General features: G+C 35.6%; 2 protein-coding genes across 2 annotated transcripts; both read left to right on the top strand.

Moving 5' to 3' along the window:
- Positions 1-8,128: 8,128 nt before the first annotated feature.
- LOC145642558 (uncharacterized) lies at positions 8,129-9,387 on the top strand. Its single transcript, XM_081693761.1, has 2 exons — positions 8,129-8,849; positions 8,912-9,387. The coding sequence occupies exons 1-2, from the start codon at positions 8,129-8,131 to the stop codon at positions 9,385-9,387; spliced, it is 1,197 nt and encodes a 398-aa protein (XP_081549887.1).
- A 1,361-nt stretch (positions 9,388-10,748) lies between these two features.
- Positions 10,749-13,097, top strand: LOC145642557 (uncharacterized). Its single transcript, XM_081693760.1, has one exon. The coding sequence runs from the start codon at positions 10,749-10,751 to the stop codon at positions 13,095-13,097; it is 2,349 nt and encodes a 782-aa protein (XP_081549886.1).
- The last annotated feature ends 6,340 nt before the right edge of the window (positions 13,098-19,437 follow it).

Genomic DNA, 19,437 nt, shown 5'->3' with positions numbered 1-19,437 from the left:
GAATAGGGTCTATTTTGCAAGTTTCATGTGAGGGGTTTGATACTTACATGAAAGGGGCTGTGACTGTTAAGGTAGCAGGGCATACTAAAACTGAAATCATAAATTACTTAGGGGGTAAAAAGGGTGTTAGCGTGATGAATCACAATGATCTCTCTCCGTTGCACAAATTGCTGTTTAATTTGGTAAAGAAGTCCTTGGTTCCAAGGACTCAAAAGAAAAATGAATTGTGCTACTTAGATATGGCCCTAATCTTTTGCATGTCTAAGAAGATCAAAATTAATTTCCCAGCAATTATGATCCAACACTTAGAGCACTGCATAGAAAAAGAGATAAAAGTTGGATATGCTGCGATTCTTGCTTCTGTGTTTGAAGATTTAGGTGTGCAATTGAGGGATTTTTATGGGCATATAAGGGAGAAAGGAGAAAATGTGATCAATGAAACCACTCTGAGAGGTTTGAGTATTGCTGTAGTGAGGGGGAAGTGTGTGAGGTATGAAGCTGCTCAGAAAAGGAAAGAAAAGGACGAGGACTCACAGGTGAGAGTTCCTGTCAGGAAGAGCAGAAGGCTCTCTGGTGGAACTCAGGGTAGGACCAGTGCTGCTGATCCCTTGGAGTTGAGTGAAGGAGATGGAGGAGCTGATGAGCTAATAGCTGATTTATCTAATAGACTTATGCAGGTTGAAGGACAGCTCCTTGACTTGTCAGGGAAGATAAAGGCTATGGAGAGGACTGGCGGTGCTCAGGCCAAGGAGTTCCACAAAGCCATCTCAAGCCTTGAAGCAAAAATGAAGAAAGCTCAAGAGGACAACAAAGCTGATCTTGAGAAAATTTTACAAGCGCTTGACGCTTGATCACCTATGCAGACTACCCTAGCCATCCCCTAGCTTTATATTTTCTAATGGTTTTTGGAACAATGATCTGTTTTTATTTGGATGTTTTTGAACTCCTTTGCTTTTGAATATTTTGGAACTTGGTCTGTAATATTTTAAAGTACTCTGGATGGTTGGTTTTGTTAAATAGTATGGAACTTTGTCTATACTTGCTTGTATTGTTGAGAATAAACAGGAAAATTTGTGTGAAAGTACTAGCTTAAGAGAGCTAGCCAGCGCTGCTTCCAGCTTCCCACATTCGATGAATTGCCTGTGGGGCTGTGAGTAGATGAATAAAACTTTGAAAAGTCAAGTTTTTGATGATGCCAAAAGGGGGAAAAGCAGGAGCAAACTTGAAAGCTGAAGTTGTTCTAGTTCCAGTTGAGTAAGTAACAAAGGTTTCTCTTCTCTAAAAATTTTCCTTGCTTTCTATTTGTTTTCTTTCTGTTACTTATGTTCTGTTTTGTTTCTTTGTTTTGCTTATATGAAAAAAAAGAAAAAAATTGAAAAATGAAAAAATTAACCTTCTGTTTCTCTACTTATCATCCTCAGAAGTTTGCTCAGTTTGTCATCATCAAAAAGGGGGAAATTGTTGACCCTTATGAGGTTTTGATGATGATACTAAGAATTGAGCAAACTTCCTTTTAATAAGGATTTTCTAGTGTTGTGATGTTGGCAGATTCAGTAAGCGTAGAGGGCTGAAGTAGGAACTGGAACAAAGGAACTTTGGAAGATCCATGAGGACAAGTAAAGAACAGAAGAAGAGTTCCAGCAATGGAACTTCCCGAAGTTTCTCAACAGGAACTTCAAACGGGTGTAACGACCTGGTTCTGGTGTAATGCTGGGGCAAGCCTCAACAATCAAGGATCAACACAAAGATCAAGATATCAACCGAAGAAGATGGACTTCATAACTTATAGTTGTGTAAAAGATAAGTTTGTTTTCGTAGGATGATGTAAACATATAAATGATAGATATGCCTGGAACTTATTAGAAACCAGATAAAGCTTGGCAAACTAACTAATTCGTAAAAGATAATTATGAATTTTATAAAAAAGTACTTAATGAGTTTTATCTCATAAAATCTGGTTTAACTTGGTTTTATCTTTTTTATAAAATCTTATCTTTTAACAAAAACAAATTTGATAAAATTTGGTTTTTATAAAAACGAATTTAAATCTGTTTGGATTCGGTTTTAAAGAGGATAAGATCAGATTTGTGTTTGATCTATCTTGTTTGCGAAAACCCTAGTTTGAGAAGCTGAGGAACTCCTATAAATATAGAAGTATTTCAGCTTAGCAAAGTGAGAGTTTTAAGCGTGAAAACCACTTAGTGCTTAAGAGTAAGTTTGCCAAAAGGTTTAAGCTTTATCATTTTGATTTCGGGTTTCATGTGTAGCTTTCCATTTATGTGTTAGAGTGTGTCTTTGAGTTGTAATTGGTTTTGGGGTGAGATCGTGAATTCTCTTAAATTCACGCAAGTGTATGAGTTTGAATTCTCTAAAATTCGAGTGAAGACTGTGAGTGCACAGAGAGTGAAAGGAACCTGAGAAGTGTCTTGGGTCACCTAGGAAGTGTCCTGGGTAAGGGGAGAAAAAGGGTCCTGAGAAGTGTCTTAGGTCTGGTAGGAAGTGTCCTATCATAGAGTCAAGTGTCCGTGGTGGAACTTGCAAAGCAAAGGTCTGTGTAATAGGTTGTCCTATTATAGTGGAATTTGTTCATAAGTCCCAATAGGGCCGAGGTTTTACTTCCAGTTAGGCACTGGATGGTTTCCTCGTAAACTTGCTGTGTGCTTAAGTTTTCTTTATGTTTTTATTGTTTATTTCCGCTTAAGTTCCGCGATTGGAACCTACTACTATTCACCCCCCCCTCTCGTAGTAGTTCATCTAAACTAACAACAAGGATCGATGATGATTATAATAAGGAAAGCTTTTTCGTGAGAACGGACTCACCGTGAGTCCAATATATCTCACATTAATAATATAATATCTGACATTAATAATCTAATTTTAGATATTTCACATTAGATTGTCAATGTCAAATATATTGAACTCACCGTAAGTCCGACTTACCCAATTTTTTTCGTAATAATAATAATAATAATAATAATAATAATAATAATAATAATAATAATAATAATAATAATAATAATAATAATAATAATAATAATAATAATAAGTGTATATGTTGTATTATGTATGGATGTCAGTGTTTAACTCTAACCGAGTAACCCCTCAAGTAACCTGACCCTTGACCAAGTAACCTCAGCCCTCGAGTAAACCCTGAATGAGTAACCTTCAAGTAACCCATGACAGAGTACCCTATGACCGAACCCCTCGATCGAGTCACCCCTGACCGAACCCTTTGAGTAATAATCTCTGACGAAGTAACTCGAATAACTTCAGCCACATATAATAATTTGTGTTCTTTGTATGTGTGTATGTAAATACATTCATTCCACTGTTAATATCGTTAATTATATCTCAAACCAAAAAATGTAACCATTTTTGAACTAACCATCCGTTTAATTATTTTAAATTACTGCCCTTAAATTAAATAAATGCTCAGATTACCACCCATTTCAAAAATCCGGTGGATTTTCCGTCTGTAGGCCCCACCTAACACTTATTTAAACCCTTTTGACTTATTTTTTCCCCGATTTTCTCTTTAAAAACGCTCTCTATACTTTAATTCACATTTCCATCACCATATTCAACCAAATTTCAAAGAGAAAAAATGTAAATAGAAGTTAGGAGAGCGTTTTTAAAGAGAAAAATCGGGGAAAAAAATTAGTCATAAGGGTCAAAATAAGTGTTAGGTGAGCGGATTTTGAAATGGGTGATAATGTAAGCATTTATTTAATTTAAGGGGTGGTAATTTAAAATAAAAAATTTAATGTGTGGTTAGTTCGAAAATGGTTATATTTTTTGGTGGTAATTTAAAAATTTCCCTTATAAAAACTTTATATATTTTAATTTGTAACACAGTCTTGAGATAAATCTATCAAAATTTCACAAAAGCTAGTCAAAACAGAATTTGTTAATAGCGTCAAATAAATTAAAAGTCACTTCAGCTTTTAATTTCCTTCTCTCATTAAATATTCATTTCAACTCTATTTAGTTCAGTTCAGCTCCAATCAGTTCAGTTTTGTTCAACTCAGTTCTGTAAATATGACCACACCCTTAATCTTTATAGCTCATTTATATTACATAATGAGCAAAATTGCCAATAATCAACTTCTTCTTTCTCCATCTTCCAGTAACAATGTTTACTCATCATATTGTGCAATCTTAGGCCCTGTTCTCTTCACCTTAATTTTGCTGAACTGAAATTATTTTTACTGAACTTAAATTATTTTTACTGAACTTAAATTAATTTTACTGAATTGAAATTATTTTTGCTGAACTGAAATTATTTTTACCGATTTTCTATTATAATTCTTTTTTAAGAAAAATGAATTTTACTGAACTGAACTTATTTTTACTAAACTGAAATTATTTTTACAGAACTAAGATTATTTTTACAGAACTGAAATTAATTTTACTGAACTGAACTTATTTTTACTGAACTGAATATTTTTTTTCTAAGGTGAATAGAACAGGGCCTTAGCCGGTAAAGAAAAAGCTTAGGGCCAAGAAGTACGGTAGCAAAAGCTTAACACACAAAATAAAAATGTCTAAATTTGGATACTTTGCCTTTATTTTCCAACGAATGTAAAGTAAAGGCAATCATCACTCAATAGCTCCAGTGTAACTAACTAAAATCAAAGTATAAAGTTCTAAGGTACATGGAAAGTAAGATATTGAGTTAAACATGAAGTAATTAATAACTTGCCCAAGTTATATTTGCAAAAATGCTTTCTGATAGAGGCAAGAATAAAATTTAAACAAAGCATGAAATAGACGTCCAATTGTCCAAATAAAAAATTTCTTGATCAATGTCACTGAAGCCAATTAAAGGAGTAGCTTAGGGCAAAGAAGTACAGTACGTAGAAAAAGCTCGGAACACAGTACAAAAAAGTTGTCCAATTGTTTTTTTTTTTTTTTTTTTTTTTTTTCATAATGAAGGTAAGGTAACCATTACTCATCACTTCAACAGCTTGAGTAAAATTGACAATTTAACATAATATGAATACCATACCTTTCGAATATTTTTTTTTTGGTTTTTACTGCAAATTAAAGTATTAATTCTTGAAGTAAGTAGTAAGGAATGAAACATGTAGTTGCTCTCAAGTCTCTAGTTACCTTGCTTATTTTGCACAAAATGGTTTTATAAAAGATAAAGCAATAAAGGTGGTCAAGAATAATTTTATTTCAGCACAAAGAAAACGGGGAATATTTTATTTTTTATTTTACAAGGTAAAGAAAAGTGCAACTAGAAGAAGAATTCGTATAGCGGTATAGGTAGACCAAATTAATGGAGGACGTTAAGGAGCTGATTCGAAATTTCATCTATGTTGATTCGCGTCATATTTATATAGAGGGTAATAGAGTGGCAGACTATGTTGTTTCTTTGGGCCATTTTATGCAAGCTTACCAAGATATCGATTTGTTTATAGACAGAAAATTTTCTTTTTTTTTATTTAGTCTGATAAGTTAGGGTATAGTTTTGAGAGAAGATTATCCTAACTTCTTGTTTACTTTTCATTTTTTTAATAAAAAACTAAACCGAACCGTTCTGCGAAGGATTTATAAGATTAGTTGCATATTAATTCACAGTGTAATATACTAATTAATCAGGCCCATGTATATTATTTAGGCCTAGCTTAGTCTTCCACCCGTTTTAGGCCCATGTGAGCCCATTGGCCTGTCCTTGCCTTTTGCATTTATATTTCTCCATATGTAAACATTTTACTCTCTTTGTCCCATAATACATGACCTAGTTAACATTGCATACATGTCAATGCACTAGTTTAAGTTTATTTTTATATAATTATATATTAATAAAAATTAATCTTAAAATTATATTATGAAACTTTATATCAATATTTATCTAACAAAATATGTTTTTTTTATTATGTTAGTAAAAAATTATGGTCAAAGCTAAAACATAAATAACTAAAAAATGACCAACATTATCTCATGTATTCTGTAAAAATTTTTATATACATCCCGGTGTACCATACACCCAACTAACCCAAAGTTAGGTTTTGCTCTTCATTTGACAACTAAATGAAAAACAATCGTCAAAATGAGTACAAAATACTCATGGGTGTACCGTACACCCGGGAATATGTAAAATTTTTTATGTGTTATGGGACTTAGAGAGTATTATTTTAATCATAATTTTTTCCCCCTTTTGTCACCAGTGTTACCCTTTTTACTAATTATATTTCCTAGGATAATTTTTTACTCCCTTCGTCCAAGAATAACTGACATATAGTCAACTTTGCACTTATTTTAATGCACTTATTTGACCTTATTTTTATATAATTAAATATTAATGAAACATTTTTAAAAAATTATATCATAAATTAATATATTAATATCCATCCAACAACATAATTTATGTGAAAATATATATATATTTTTTTTATTATTTTAGTAAAAATTATGTATAGTTATACAAAGTTAATATGTGAATAGTGAAAAAGTCTAATTATGTTTCTAGTTTTATACAAGTAGGAAGTAATTGATTGTAATATCTAATTTATACTCCGTACTTGTATAGTTGTGTAAGTAAATGAGACACCAGAGATTCAGTTAAACAGGGGACCACCTCTTATGATTCGGATTGGTGGGAGAGTCTACAATTGCCTTCTCTCTCCTCGGATCAACGTCGCCTTCTTATGGATCCTTTTTCTGTGGAAGAAATAAGAAATGCAATTTTCAGTATTGATGATAATAAGTCTCCTGGCCCATATGGTTTTCCTTTGGTTTTTTTTCAAATCTCACTGGGATGTTGTAGGTCCTTCGGTGATTTTAGCAGTGAAGCATTTCTTTGCTCATGGTTATATGCTAAAAGATTAGAATTGCACTTTCCTTAATTTACTTCCGAAGGTAGACAATCCAGAATCAATTTCTCAATTTCGTCTGATTGGCCTCTGCAATGTGATTTACATGTGTGTGGCTAAGTGCCAAACTGGTCGTCTTCGTTTAATTCTACCGACTCTGGTTGCAGATTTTCAAAATGCGTTTGTTCCGGGCTGTCTCCTTTCGGATAATGCATTGGTAGCTCATGAAGTCCTTTCTTATATGAATAGATCAAAAGCGAGAAAGAGTTTTTTTGCTGCAATTAAGTTGGATATGAACAAGGCATATGACAGGGTTAGGTGGGACTTTCTTTTTAGGTTGCTTCAGGAGTACGGTTTTCCGCCTTATTGGATTCAGCTCATTCGCCAGTGTGTTTCTACGGTTTCTTATCAGATCTTGGTTAATGGGAATCCTTCTCCTTCATTCCGACCTAACTGTGGCCTTCGACAAGCTGACCCTCTCTCTTCTTATTTGTTCGTTCTTTGCATGGAAGTGTTTTCAGCTATGCTTCGGAAAGCAGAGAGGGAATCTTTGGTCAAAGGAATCTGTATTTCTCGAGGTGCACCTTCGATTTCTCGTTTATTTTTTGCTGATGACTCCTTGCTTTTTTTGCAAGTTTCTCCTGAGGTTTGTGACAACCTGATTGCTCTTTTATCGGAGTTTTGTAGTTTGTCGGGTCAAATTATAAATTTGCAGAAGTCATTTGTTAAGTTCAGTCCAAATACTCCTCAGGATTACCAACAATATCTTTCTAAGCTAGTAGTCTTAGGTTGCAGAGTAAACCTTCTTTAGGTTCATATTTGGGTTTACTAGTGCAGACAAGTCGTAGTAAAGTTTCTAATTTCAGCTTTATTATTGACAAAGTAGTGCATCGTCTCTCAGCCTTAGCCTCGGTGGGTCTTTCTTCCGCTGCGAAGCTAGTGATCATTAACTCAGTTTTGATAGCTTCCTTTAATCATATTCTCTCAGTGTTTAAAGTTCCATCTTCGATCTACTCTAAGGTGGATAATATTCTAGCTCGATTTTGGTGGAAATCTGATTCCCATTCTCGGGGTTTGGCTCTTCGGTCGAAATCTCTCTTACATTTGCCAAAGGGTTTAGGAGGATTAGGAATTCGTAAGCTGAGTAGCTTTAATGCTGTGCTTTTGGCTTGTCAGTGTTGGCGTATTCATCATCATCCTCAGCTCTTAGTTTCTAGGTTGCTTACAGCCAAATATCCTTCCTTAAACCTTTTCAGACCCGGAATATTCCTCGTTCCTCTTGGGGCTGTTGTAGTTTAGTTTCAGGCATGTCTGTTTTGGCTAATGGCGTAGCTTGGAAGGTTAGATCGGGATCTCGGGTTCATATTCTTCAGGACTCTTGGCTTCCTGGTGATCCTCCGGTTTTTCGTAGGATCTCTGGTGAGACGGACCTCCCGTCTCATGTTTCTTCTATCATTAATCCGCGTACCTACGCGTGGGACTCAAATGCGATTCATAGACTTTTTGAGGCGTCTACTGCTACTCGCATTCTGGCTCTGGAACGGCCTTCTAGACCAATGGATGATTTCGTGTATTGGAAATTTTCTCGGGATGGTCATTTCTCAACCAAGTCTGCTTATGCTACGTTGTTTAATCAGCCTATTAGTTCGGGTAATTCTTCTTCTAGTCCGGGTTCTTGGTGGAGACACTTTTGGAGTCTGCTTATTCTTTCGAAACTTTTTTGTTTTGCTTGGAAGCTTCTCAATAATTCTTTGCCTCTTTCGAGTGTTCTTCAGACTAAGGGAATTTCGATAAATCCAACATGTGTTTTCTGTTACAGGGATCCGGAAACGTTGGATCATTTGTTTCGAGATTGTTCCTTTGTTTGTACTATTTGGAATTCCACTCAAATTGGTTCTTCTCTTCTTTGTCGGCACGACAAACCTTTCACTGAAGAGTTTGTTGATTTGGCTTTAGGCTTTCGTAGTTCAAGGAATTGGGAAGGATTAGTTCACCTGGTGGCTTTCTTTTGGGCTATTTGGTTGGCTCGTAATCATAAAATCTTTCGTCAAGCTGTTTTATCTCCGGCTCTTGTACTGCATTTCATGCAGATTGGATTTCTAGGAGTCTTTTGGCGCAGGAGTTTCGATCTTTGACGCATTCTTCGGTTAGCCGTCCTTTCTCGAGATCAAGGGGGAAAGTTGTTTCTTGTTGCCTCCGTGGTTCTACCCCCTCTTCCTATGATGTTTGCCTTGTGTTTGACGGGGCCTGTAGGGTTCAAGATTGCACAGCCGGGGCAGGTTGGATTTTTCGCGGAACTGACTCTGCCCTGATTTGGGGTGGAAGTTGTAGAGATTTTCTTTCAAGTTCGCCACTCCATTCTGAATTAAAGGCTTGTCTTTGGGGTCTTCGAGCGGCTAATCGACGAGGTTTTAGGAAGCTGTTGATTTACACGGATTGCATGCCTTTGTTTTCCCTCCTGCAGGATGGAAGGGGCGGGGATATTCATAGTCTATGGATGCTTCAAGATATCCGATCAACTATTCAGAATTTTGTTTCTTGTGAACTTCGGAAAGTTCCTCGTTAGTGGGTCGCTCCTGCGCACTGGTTGGCGGTTCAAGCTCGCCGTCGTCGTTTTCTGTTTTGGTGCTTTTAGCTTGTTTCTTGGTTTTTAGGTTTTCTGTGTTCTTTTGTAGTTCTTCTTGTAAAATAAAAATAAAAATAATGAGACACCATTATTTGTAGGAACTTAAAGACATTTTGTGAAGTATTTATTGCTTCTATAACGAAGAGATCGGTAGTGCCGACATTGATTTTTTTTCCTATGTACATGATTACACATAATGGACTTACCATATGTGTTTTATAGCAATTTGAATAACACATGTAAGTGTTTCATGTCATTAAGAGTTGAGAGATTTAAATATTTTGTAAAATTAAGGAGCTACTCCTATATGAGTAACGTCATTTATTCACAGTGTAGTACATCATATCTTAAAAAGTGACAAATTATATATACCTAGTCATATGATGTTAATTCACATGTAATGTAATTAATTGAATTAGGAGGCTAAATGATCATGAATAAGGGCATGTTCACTTTAGCTTAATTTCAGTTCAGTTTAGCTTCAATCAGTTCAGTTTAGTTCAGTTCTGCTCCTAATTTCCTTCTCTTATAAAATATTCATTTTAGCTCAGTTTAGTCCAGTTTAGTTTAATTCAGTTCAACTCCAATCAATTCAGTTTAGTTCAGTTCATTTTAGCTTGACTCCAATCAATTCAGTTCAGTTCAACTCAGTTCAGTATATGTGAACAGAACCTAAACGAGGTTACCTTAACGTATATGAGGATACTTTAATGGTAAAATGAGATTACAATTTTAAATATATGAAGTTATTTTATCATAACTAAAAACAAATTTAAATAATAGGGTATTCCAGCCAACGAACAAATGAATTTTTAATTTAGTTAGTTGACATTACTCGTTTACGTATATTAAATTTGAGTTACTTTACAAAATGAGGTTATTCTTAGCAAAAATAGAGGTCATTCATACAAATGAATTAAGATTCTCTTATAAATCAACTTGGCCACACCACCATGCACAAAACTTACTAATACTATTAAATAATGGGGTTGAGTGTAACAAAAGAAAAAAAATAAAATCAAAGAGATTGGGTAATGGTTGGGAGAAAAGGGGGTAAGCTAAGCTAATAAATGTAAAGCAATGTGTCAAAAATTGAATTAAACAAATTATTAAAACTATTGAGCTTAACCAATTACTCTGTAAAAAATAGGTTTAGGAGTTCATATCCACAAAGCACCCAAACATTTACGCCAAAAACATAATATAAAACACTAAATTTTTCACTTTGCACCACTTAAAGCTCTTACTACTAAGAGTTCTTAGCAACTACAGTACTACGTGGTACTTTGGCAGGGAAGAAGATGACGCAAAACACATGGGAAAAGCTGGAAGTCCCGACATTGATGCTTGTAAGTTTGGTTATCCAGGCATTACTCGCATTTCTTGCACCCCTAAGAAAAAGCAGCGCAAACGGATTTCTATTGAAGTTCCTTTGGCTGCTTTATTTGTGTGCTGATTCGGTCGCGCTCTTAGTCATTGGACTCATCAGTCGTAGCCACCAAAGTGATGATAATGATTCGAGAGCAGACATCCTAGCATTTTGGGCACCCTTTCTTCTGCTGCACCTTGGAGGGCCAGACACGATCACTGCTCTGGCTCTCGAAGACAACGAGCTGTGGCATCGCCACGCACTTCAGCTGGTCTCCCAAACGGCGGTCACTATTTATGTCTTTGTCTTGTCTATGACTAGAGGTAGACATAATCGTCTTTGGCTTCCCATGGCCTTGATGTTTATCGACGGGTTTATCAAGTACGCTGAGCGAACATGTGCTTTGTATCTTGCCAGCAAAGAAGGTATTAGAGCCAATCTTGGGGAAGAACCAATTACTTCCATCAATAAATGGGCTGATGAGTATTACTCCGCTGAAGCTTCTTATATTCCGTCTAGATTTGAAGTTGCCTATGTTGGTGATTCGAATCAGAATGAGGCCGCCACTACTGATGAAGAGATTGTCGATTGTGCCTCGGATCACAATGAGGCCACTGCTGATGCAGAGATTGTCAATGGTGTCTTGGATCACAATGAGATAAATGCCGAAGAGAGTGTCAATCGTGACAATGAGGCCAATACGGATGGTAGTGTCTTGGATCACAATGAGATAAATACGGAAGAGAGTGTAAATCGTGACATTGAGGCCAATACGGATGGTAGTGTCAATCGTACCAACATCAATCGTGATAATTCGGTTCACAATGAGGCCAATTCGGATCACGATAAGTCATCCTATAATGTTGAGGATATTGTCAATTATGCCTTTAAACTGTATGATAATTTTAAAGGCATGCTAGCAGATGATGTCTTGAACCTAAAGGATGATGAAAAGCTTGTTGAGCAACTCTTTGTCGAGCAATATATCCTTATAAGTATCAAGATCATAGCAGCTGAGCTCAATTTGATTTATGATATCTTGCATACAAAGGTGTATTTAATAAACAAGAAACGAGGTTTGTTGCGCCTTGTTTGCTTCTTCTCATTAATTTTGGCATCCTTTTTGTTCTTCTTGGCTATCCATCGTAGTAATCAAAATTACAAGCGCGTTGATGTTGGAGTGTCCTTTACCTTACTCGGGGGTGCCATATTTCTCGACATAGTCTCCCTTCTTAGGTTCATACATTCCGATTGGTTCATCATCAAGGTGACAAATCTTATGCCGGCCAATCCATCAATACTAGTTAACCGACTGCTCAGAAAATGTTTGCTAGTTTTGCTGAATTGGTCAACTCGGTGCAGAGACTGCGATGCTAAAAGGTGGTGTCGATCCACATTAAACTACAACTTGTTGAGCTGCAGCTTCAGGTGGAAAGCCCTTGATATATTCCTCGATTTGATTTATATAAAGCAGATCAAAGATTGCTTGATTGACTGGCTATACGTGGAAAGAAGTCCAATTAAGGTTTCTTATCTCGAATTCATCTTCACAGAGCTACAACAGAAGGCCAAACTAGTCAGAGGAGATAATAAGGGTATAAAAGAAGTATGTTCAGCTAGAGGTAATTTGGTATTGGAAGAGGAATACTGCCTCGTATCCGAGTACTTGCGTCCTTGGACTACAGATGTTGAAGATTATAGCGAAAGCGTGCTAACTTGGCACCTTGCTACTGATATCTGCTACTGGATAGAGTCTGACACGTGCGAGCCACGTCGCAGACTTAGTAAGCAACTCTCTGACTACATGGTTTACATTTTATTAAGACGTCAGGATTTGGTGCCACAGCTAGTGAGTAAGTCTGATGTTCAGTATAAAAGCACGGTAAAGGATGTAACCAGTGCATTTGATAAAGCAAGTAAAATAACTCGAGATCTAATGCAAAATTTTTGTAATTATGTGGTTCATGAAAAATTAGACGATAGAATTGCAGCTCAAGTATCCAAGTCCAACGACAGCCAATCTGTATTCGATGAAGCGTGTTGCTTAGCTAAGCAATTGATGATGTTTGGAGACAACAAGTGGGAGATAATAAGCAAAGTTTGGGTAGAAATGTTGTGCTACGCTGCCATACGATCCTCGCCTAGATACAACTTTGCCAGTTTGAGCAAAGGCGGAGAGCTTATAACATTGGTGTGGCTTTTCATGAGTCATCTTGGTTTTCGCCTCCCACTCCCTGAGAAAAAAGGTTTACGCTCTGCTAAACTTATCATCGACAAGTGAGATTTGTACCCTCACATATACATGCATATTCGTTTAATTATTGTTAGTGAGTTTATTGCTTGATAATCTATTTCCCTATCTAGAGGCATTGCTAAATAAATTTTACTAATATGTAGGATTTATGTACAAGTATACAACACAATTATATATATCCTCCATTATAGGTCATATTATGCTTTCGATTGTATTCCAGTATACATTATTCATACTTGTTTGCTGTTTGTTATGTATAATGATGCGAATGAGATGACAACAATTTGTAACATTGCATTGGCTTATGAGCAATAGTGTTACGAGTTACTGCTCCCTTTAATAATAATAATAATAAAAAAAAACCTATATCTTTATGGGAAAATACAAGTTAATCTGCCAGATAAACGAATTTTTGTTAATCTGATGGCATTTTTGTAAATATATTGAAAAAGCAGGGTCATTTATTCAGTACTTTTGGTGAGTTGTCCAATTACTATTTGTCTTTTGCTTTTACTGTTTGGTGAGGAAATTACACATGTACCCCTCAGCTAGTACATGAAAAGACGCATATACTCCTCCACTACTACTTGAAAAGACAATTATACCCTCAGATAAACAAATTTTGTTTATCTGGAGAATTGACTGGGTATTCCTCTATCTTTATATCTTAGCAATGTCAAATTTTAAATCAAAACCGTTTAACTGTTCAAAACCGAGCAATCCAAATGAGAACAGAACTGATTATTTGAAACTGATAATCAATCTATACCATAGTTTAGTTAATCCAAAACTGAACTGATCCAAATAATATTGAAATGTATAGGAACCGTACATGTTTTAAACCAAATTGAAATAGAATCAAACTGAAAAAGAACCGAACTGTTTCTAACCCGGAATTGTTTGAGTTAGGTTAAAAACCTTTTACACCGAATCGTTTATAAACCAAACTTTTACAAACCGAATTGCTTACCAACCGAAGCATTTACAAATCGAACAGTTAAAATAATTCGAACCGCTAATATACAAAATTGTTTTACAAACTGCTTACTTTTTTAAATAGGTAGTCTCGGTAGAATTTATCTTATCATCTTATTTTAAACGTATGAACTTTAAAAGGAAGATTAAAAATCACGTTCAAAGAAATTTTAAATGAAAGTTAACCATCCACGCTAATTTACTACGAAGTACATTATTACTTCAGTATGGTTTAACTACCCGAAATTGAACGATCCAATTAAATGAGAATCTTATTGATTAAAAAACAATAATTTGAAACTCCAAATCATATATTTAGTAAACTAAAATTTGACCTGATCCGAATAATGTTAAACCATATGAGAATCGACCCCGATAAACACCTAATCGAAAAAGAACTGAACCATTGTTAACCCAAAACCATTTGAGTTGGATTAAAAATCGTTTACTCGAATTGTTACAAACTGCAACTCGCTTGCTGCGAACTGTGTACTACCCGAATCGTTACAAGCCAGCCCAAATTAAAACCGCACAAAAATAAACGAAACCATACCAAATCAATAATAATTTGAACCAAATTGAAAACAACCCTAGGTCACTTGAACCGTTTTCAAACTGAAATGTCAAACCATTTTGACAATGCTACCTGCAATAATAACATGGTTATCTTTTAGCCATGGGTATACGGCCACCGACGCTTGATCATTCTCACTGAAGCTAAGGAAAAGCTTAAAGCTTGAAACACACAAAAAATTGCGCAAGTAATCTTAATTATTCTCAGCTTACTTTATGCTAAAATTAAATTTTATTCTTTACAACCTTTATCTTCTTTTGTAAAGATAACTTGGAGAGGTTATTATATCTTTCATTCATTTCATTGCTTACCATGTACTTTAGGGATTAATACTTTGATATACAGTTAAAAATATTAGGAAAGTTGTTCATCAAGTTGAACAGTTGTTTATGAAAAAAACTTCCGTCTACCTGAAGTCTATATGCACGCAATTGTTGTTACATTGAATATAGTGACCCTAATTTTAATGTAGGAACCTATAATTTGACATATTAACTTTTCTTATTTAAACTTGTATGACCTTAAATTTTATTGAGAACCTAAAGTATGACATTATATTGAATTTATAGTGATCCTAAATTTAACCCCATTTTTATCTTAGAATCTTACGATTTTACGATTTACGTATGTCATACAATTCGATTTACGATTCTACCCGATTTTACATTTTTCTCTTAACTAGCAACAACCTTACAAGTTTAAAACATGCCTACAAAGTTATTTATAAGTATATATTGTTAATTATTGGTTGCTTAATTAGTGGATAAACAACTACTTTCTATTAAAATTAGGTTTTAAACTAAGGATTTAAATATTTTTCAATAAAATTTTGATATAACGTTTTGATTATGCACGTCCGTAGAATCGTACGACTCTACGATTTAATTTTACGATTCGATTCTGGGAGGCCCTTCCGATTCAAAGTAGAATCCCGATTTTAATAACCTTGATAGTAACCTTTATTATTCATATTGACCAGATAGACTAGTACTTAAAAAAATTCATTTAAAAAATAAAATTTAACCTCTTATAGCTTTTATAACGCCACAATGACTTTTATTTCACCATAATAACTTTGAATTTAATATAGTGACCTTTTTTCATCAAAAAAAAAAAAAAAAAAATCAACCATATATAGTGTCTCTAATATTAGTTGTCCACAACAAAATTGTGTGAACCATGTTCATTTAGGCTTTAAAATATCTATTCACATTAATTTATTGTTAACCACTAACACTATTACAGATCAAAACGATGGTCGTATAATTTATTAAAAAAATTGCGCAAGTAATCTTAATTGTTCTCTGCTTACTCTATGCTAAATTTAAATTTATACTCAATTTCATTTTTTAGATTTTTTTTTATTTTTCAATAACTTTACCCACTTACATTATATCTTAGGATAAATACACTTTAATAATCTCAACTATGAATGATTTACTTCTAATCATCTCAACTAAGATTTATTATATAATAATTCTAAGTATGCTATATGTTTGCCTCCAATAGTTTCAACCGGTCAAGACCTAGTCAACCACATGTTATAACAGATTATCATGACATGTGTTAAAACATGATTGGTCCAAATTAAACAAAACATTAAAAAAACGGAAAAAAACCCTCCCCCCTGCCGGCAGCAACGCCATCACCACCCACTACCTGGTGCTGGCGGCACCGTCTTGACCACCCAAACCCTCCCCTTTCCCTGAACCACCTTCCCCAATCCAAACAACGCCACCAGCGCTCTACAACAACTGCCACGACAACACCAAAACCACTATAATCACCACCCAGCAGTAGTTGACCACATGCCCAACCACCAAACTGCTGCCGTTACTTGTCTATCACCAATCTGGCCACTAAATCAACTCCACTGTCATAGCCGCACCAAAACTATACCAAAATTGCAGCCCAGTAATTTTGGCGACCACCAATCGCAACCACAATATAATTCGCATAGTAGCCCCAATTTTGACCTAACCTCGTTGTGAGCTCGCGCGACGAGGGTAGGGTGCACAAGCATCAACAATAATCCGCAAGCACAAAGCAAATCACGATCACCGACAGTGAGAGGGAAGATTGAGGGGTCTGCTCGTGTTGAATGTTAATGTTGCGGTGTTTCTTGGATACGTGCAGTCAGCAATATGTGGTTTTGGGGGTCGAGGGTAGGTCAGATTGGGTGGTAGAAGGTCGGCTGGCCGATTTCGGACTTTCGGTGACTAAGGACCTGATCGATCTTTTCAGCTTAATTTCAGTTAAGTTCAGTTCCTAGTTTCTTTCTCTAATAAACAATTCATCAGTGCAGCTCAGTTGAGTTCAGTTCACTTCAGTTCAATTTAGTTAATCTCAATTCAGTAAATCAGAACAGGCCCTAGGGAGGTGGTTGGACGATTTCTTGCGTGTTTAGGGTTGGGGTTAGGGTTTGGCAATGGGGGAAGGTGGTTAGATTTTTTTTTTTTTTAAGTTTTTATATTTTACTTTATTTGACAAATCACGTGTTGACACGTGGTTATTAAAACCCAAAAAAAACTCTTCGGCAGGTTTCCAGTTATTGGAACCATTGGAGGCAAACTCACAGCATAGTTGGGATTATTAAAATTATATCGTCAATAGTGGGGATAATTAAAGTGTAATTTTTCTATATTTTATTATTTTTTTCTATTCCTACTACAACTCCGCGTATAAAGAAATGTAGCAAATAATAAAATACAAAGAGATTATTCAAGAGTAATTTACTCTAACGTACACGAATATAGAATAAGGGAAAAAACAAGCAACATAAATTGATGAAATTAATACAGTATATATAATACAGAGTACAAATTAGTAATTTAAACATGCTTTTATTGTTATGAAATATATATAATACAAGAAAAAACCTTATTTAGCTATTGATTGTAATATACGCATGAGAGCGAGTGAGAAATTACTTGTCATCGATAAGCGAAAACAAGCCTTAAAGATAGTATGGAATAAAATGGAGTATCATTATGTACCTTGATTACCAAGATGACTCCGACTGAATCCAATCACCATATTGGTCGCATGGGAAGAAGATAAGGTTGGGACATTCAACAACCTGAAGGTAACTCAAGTTTGGAAACGAAAGCTGAAAATCATGCCAATTCATATGAAGAAGAGGCAAATACCGAAGACGCAATATCTTAACATGAGGGAAGCAATAATGATTGGGGTACAGCTTCGTTTGAAGAGTACCTCCTCTGATGTAGAGCTTTTCGAGGTTACGATAATGGCTTCTCTTACTAATTAGGCTTAGCAGTCGTGAAGCTGTGGAGTCAGGAGCAGCCTGGAGCTCTAGTTTCTGCAAAGTTTTGGGGAGTCCCTCTGTGTAAATAATATCCTCGTCGCTTCTTGACTCGTCAGCAGTAGGATTCGATTGGACTACAATGCTTTTCACCCAAGTGACTTTCAATTTCCTGAGCTCTGGCATTGAGTTGAGAGTCTGGAGATCTTGGTTTGTGGGAAAGCTCATTCTTCGAGTGCGAATGGTCAATTTGATGAGCATTGTCAAGTGTTTTAAATCGTCGAATTCACCAAAATGATGATTTGGATCTTTAGGCTGCGGCGGGTTATCAGAAACAATTATGAAGCCCAGGAGTATTTTAAGCCTGGTCAGTTTGGTGATTCCCTTGGGAATGTGATCCAACTGATAACACTCGGATAAGTCCAAAAATATAAGGCTGTTTAAATTCCCAATATCTTTGGGAAGTGACTTTAAGTCTTGACATGATCTGAGATCCAATACCCTGAGCTCTCCAAGCTTGCAAACTGATTCTGGCAGCTCATGAATTCTGGATATCCCTTGAAGGCTCAGAAACATAATATGTTTCTCCTTCTTCAAGAAATCATCGAATTCACTTATAAAGGTGTCTTCCACCACAACATGGCCCATGCCACGCTGAAAATTACCGAGATGTACCCCAATTACACCACTAGTCTTATGCTGAATCTTAACAATAAAGCCGGCTTCATCAATTATATTGAACACCTGCTCATTCAACTTGCATGTGCTATTGTTGATCACCATGCAGAATGATTGTAGTTTTTGCCTTTTGAGTTCGGGTACTTTTATAATACTGAGCCGGATTGAATCAACGGGAATACCAAGTGATGATAATGACTTGACAAAGTCTTTGCTTATTATAATCCTGCTACTTCTGCTAGCGCGCATCAGGTTGAATGAAGGCTTTGCTATAAGATCATTCAGAAATTGTTCTACAATCACGGAATCCTTTGGTAATATTCCTAAATACAATGGACCTAACCAAATCGACCATTTAATTACTACTCCTTTGCTGACCTCCATATTCTGCGGTAAATCACTAATGAACAGTTTCGCAATATATTTGCAAAGTATCAAAAATCTTCTTTCTTCATTAGAAAGCTTATTAAATGCTTCCTCAAAACGACTACTATTGTCATCAAACGGCAGCAGTTGATCCAAATACGACAACCCAGAGCCAGTACCACCAAAGGCCTGCGCCTTTTCAGAATCGAGATTAATACGGCGATTATCCTTCATCTCGTCAAGCTCATCAAGCAAGTCCTTGTAGGACTGCTCATGTTCACTGTCAACATCAATCAATTCTTTAATCATACCTTCAACTTTTTCAATGACTCTTTTACCACCCCTCTCATCCAAGGAGTAAGAAGGTGGTACTAGGCTTTGTTTCGCAGTCTTTAGTTCTTCCTTCAACCTTTTTATGTCTTCAACAGCTTTATTATTAGGATCATTAATTGTCCTAGTCTTTAACTTTTTCTCCTTCCTACGCTGCCGTAGGACTGCCGCTAAACTCG

Source organism: Chenopodium album, chromosome 8 (genome assembly GCF_948465745.1).
Source record: "Chenopodium album chromosome 8, dcCheAlbu1.1, whole genome shotgun sequence".
NCBI classification, from domain to species: Eukaryota; Viridiplantae; Streptophyta; class Magnoliopsida; order Caryophyllales; family Amaranthaceae; genus Chenopodium; species Chenopodium album.
The sequence above is the reverse complement of the archived record's forward strand: the minus strand, read 5'-3'. Positions and strand labels throughout refer to the sequence as shown.

What these genes read in the sequence shown, in the direction of transcription:
- LOC145642558 (XM_081693761.1), top strand. Translation starts at nt 8,129, where the DNA reads ATGTCTGTTTTGGCTAATGGCGTAGCTTGGAAGGTTAGATCGGGATCT. An exon ending in TTGGGCTATTTGGTTGGCTC is followed by an intron (nt 8,850 to 8,911) that starts GTAATCATAAAA and finishes CATTTCATGCAG; the next exon opens with ATTGGATTTCTAGGAGTCTT.
- LOC145642557 (XM_081693760.1), top strand. Translation starts at nt 10,749, where the DNA reads ATGACGCAAAACACATGGGAAAAGCTGGAAGTCCCGACATTGATGCTT.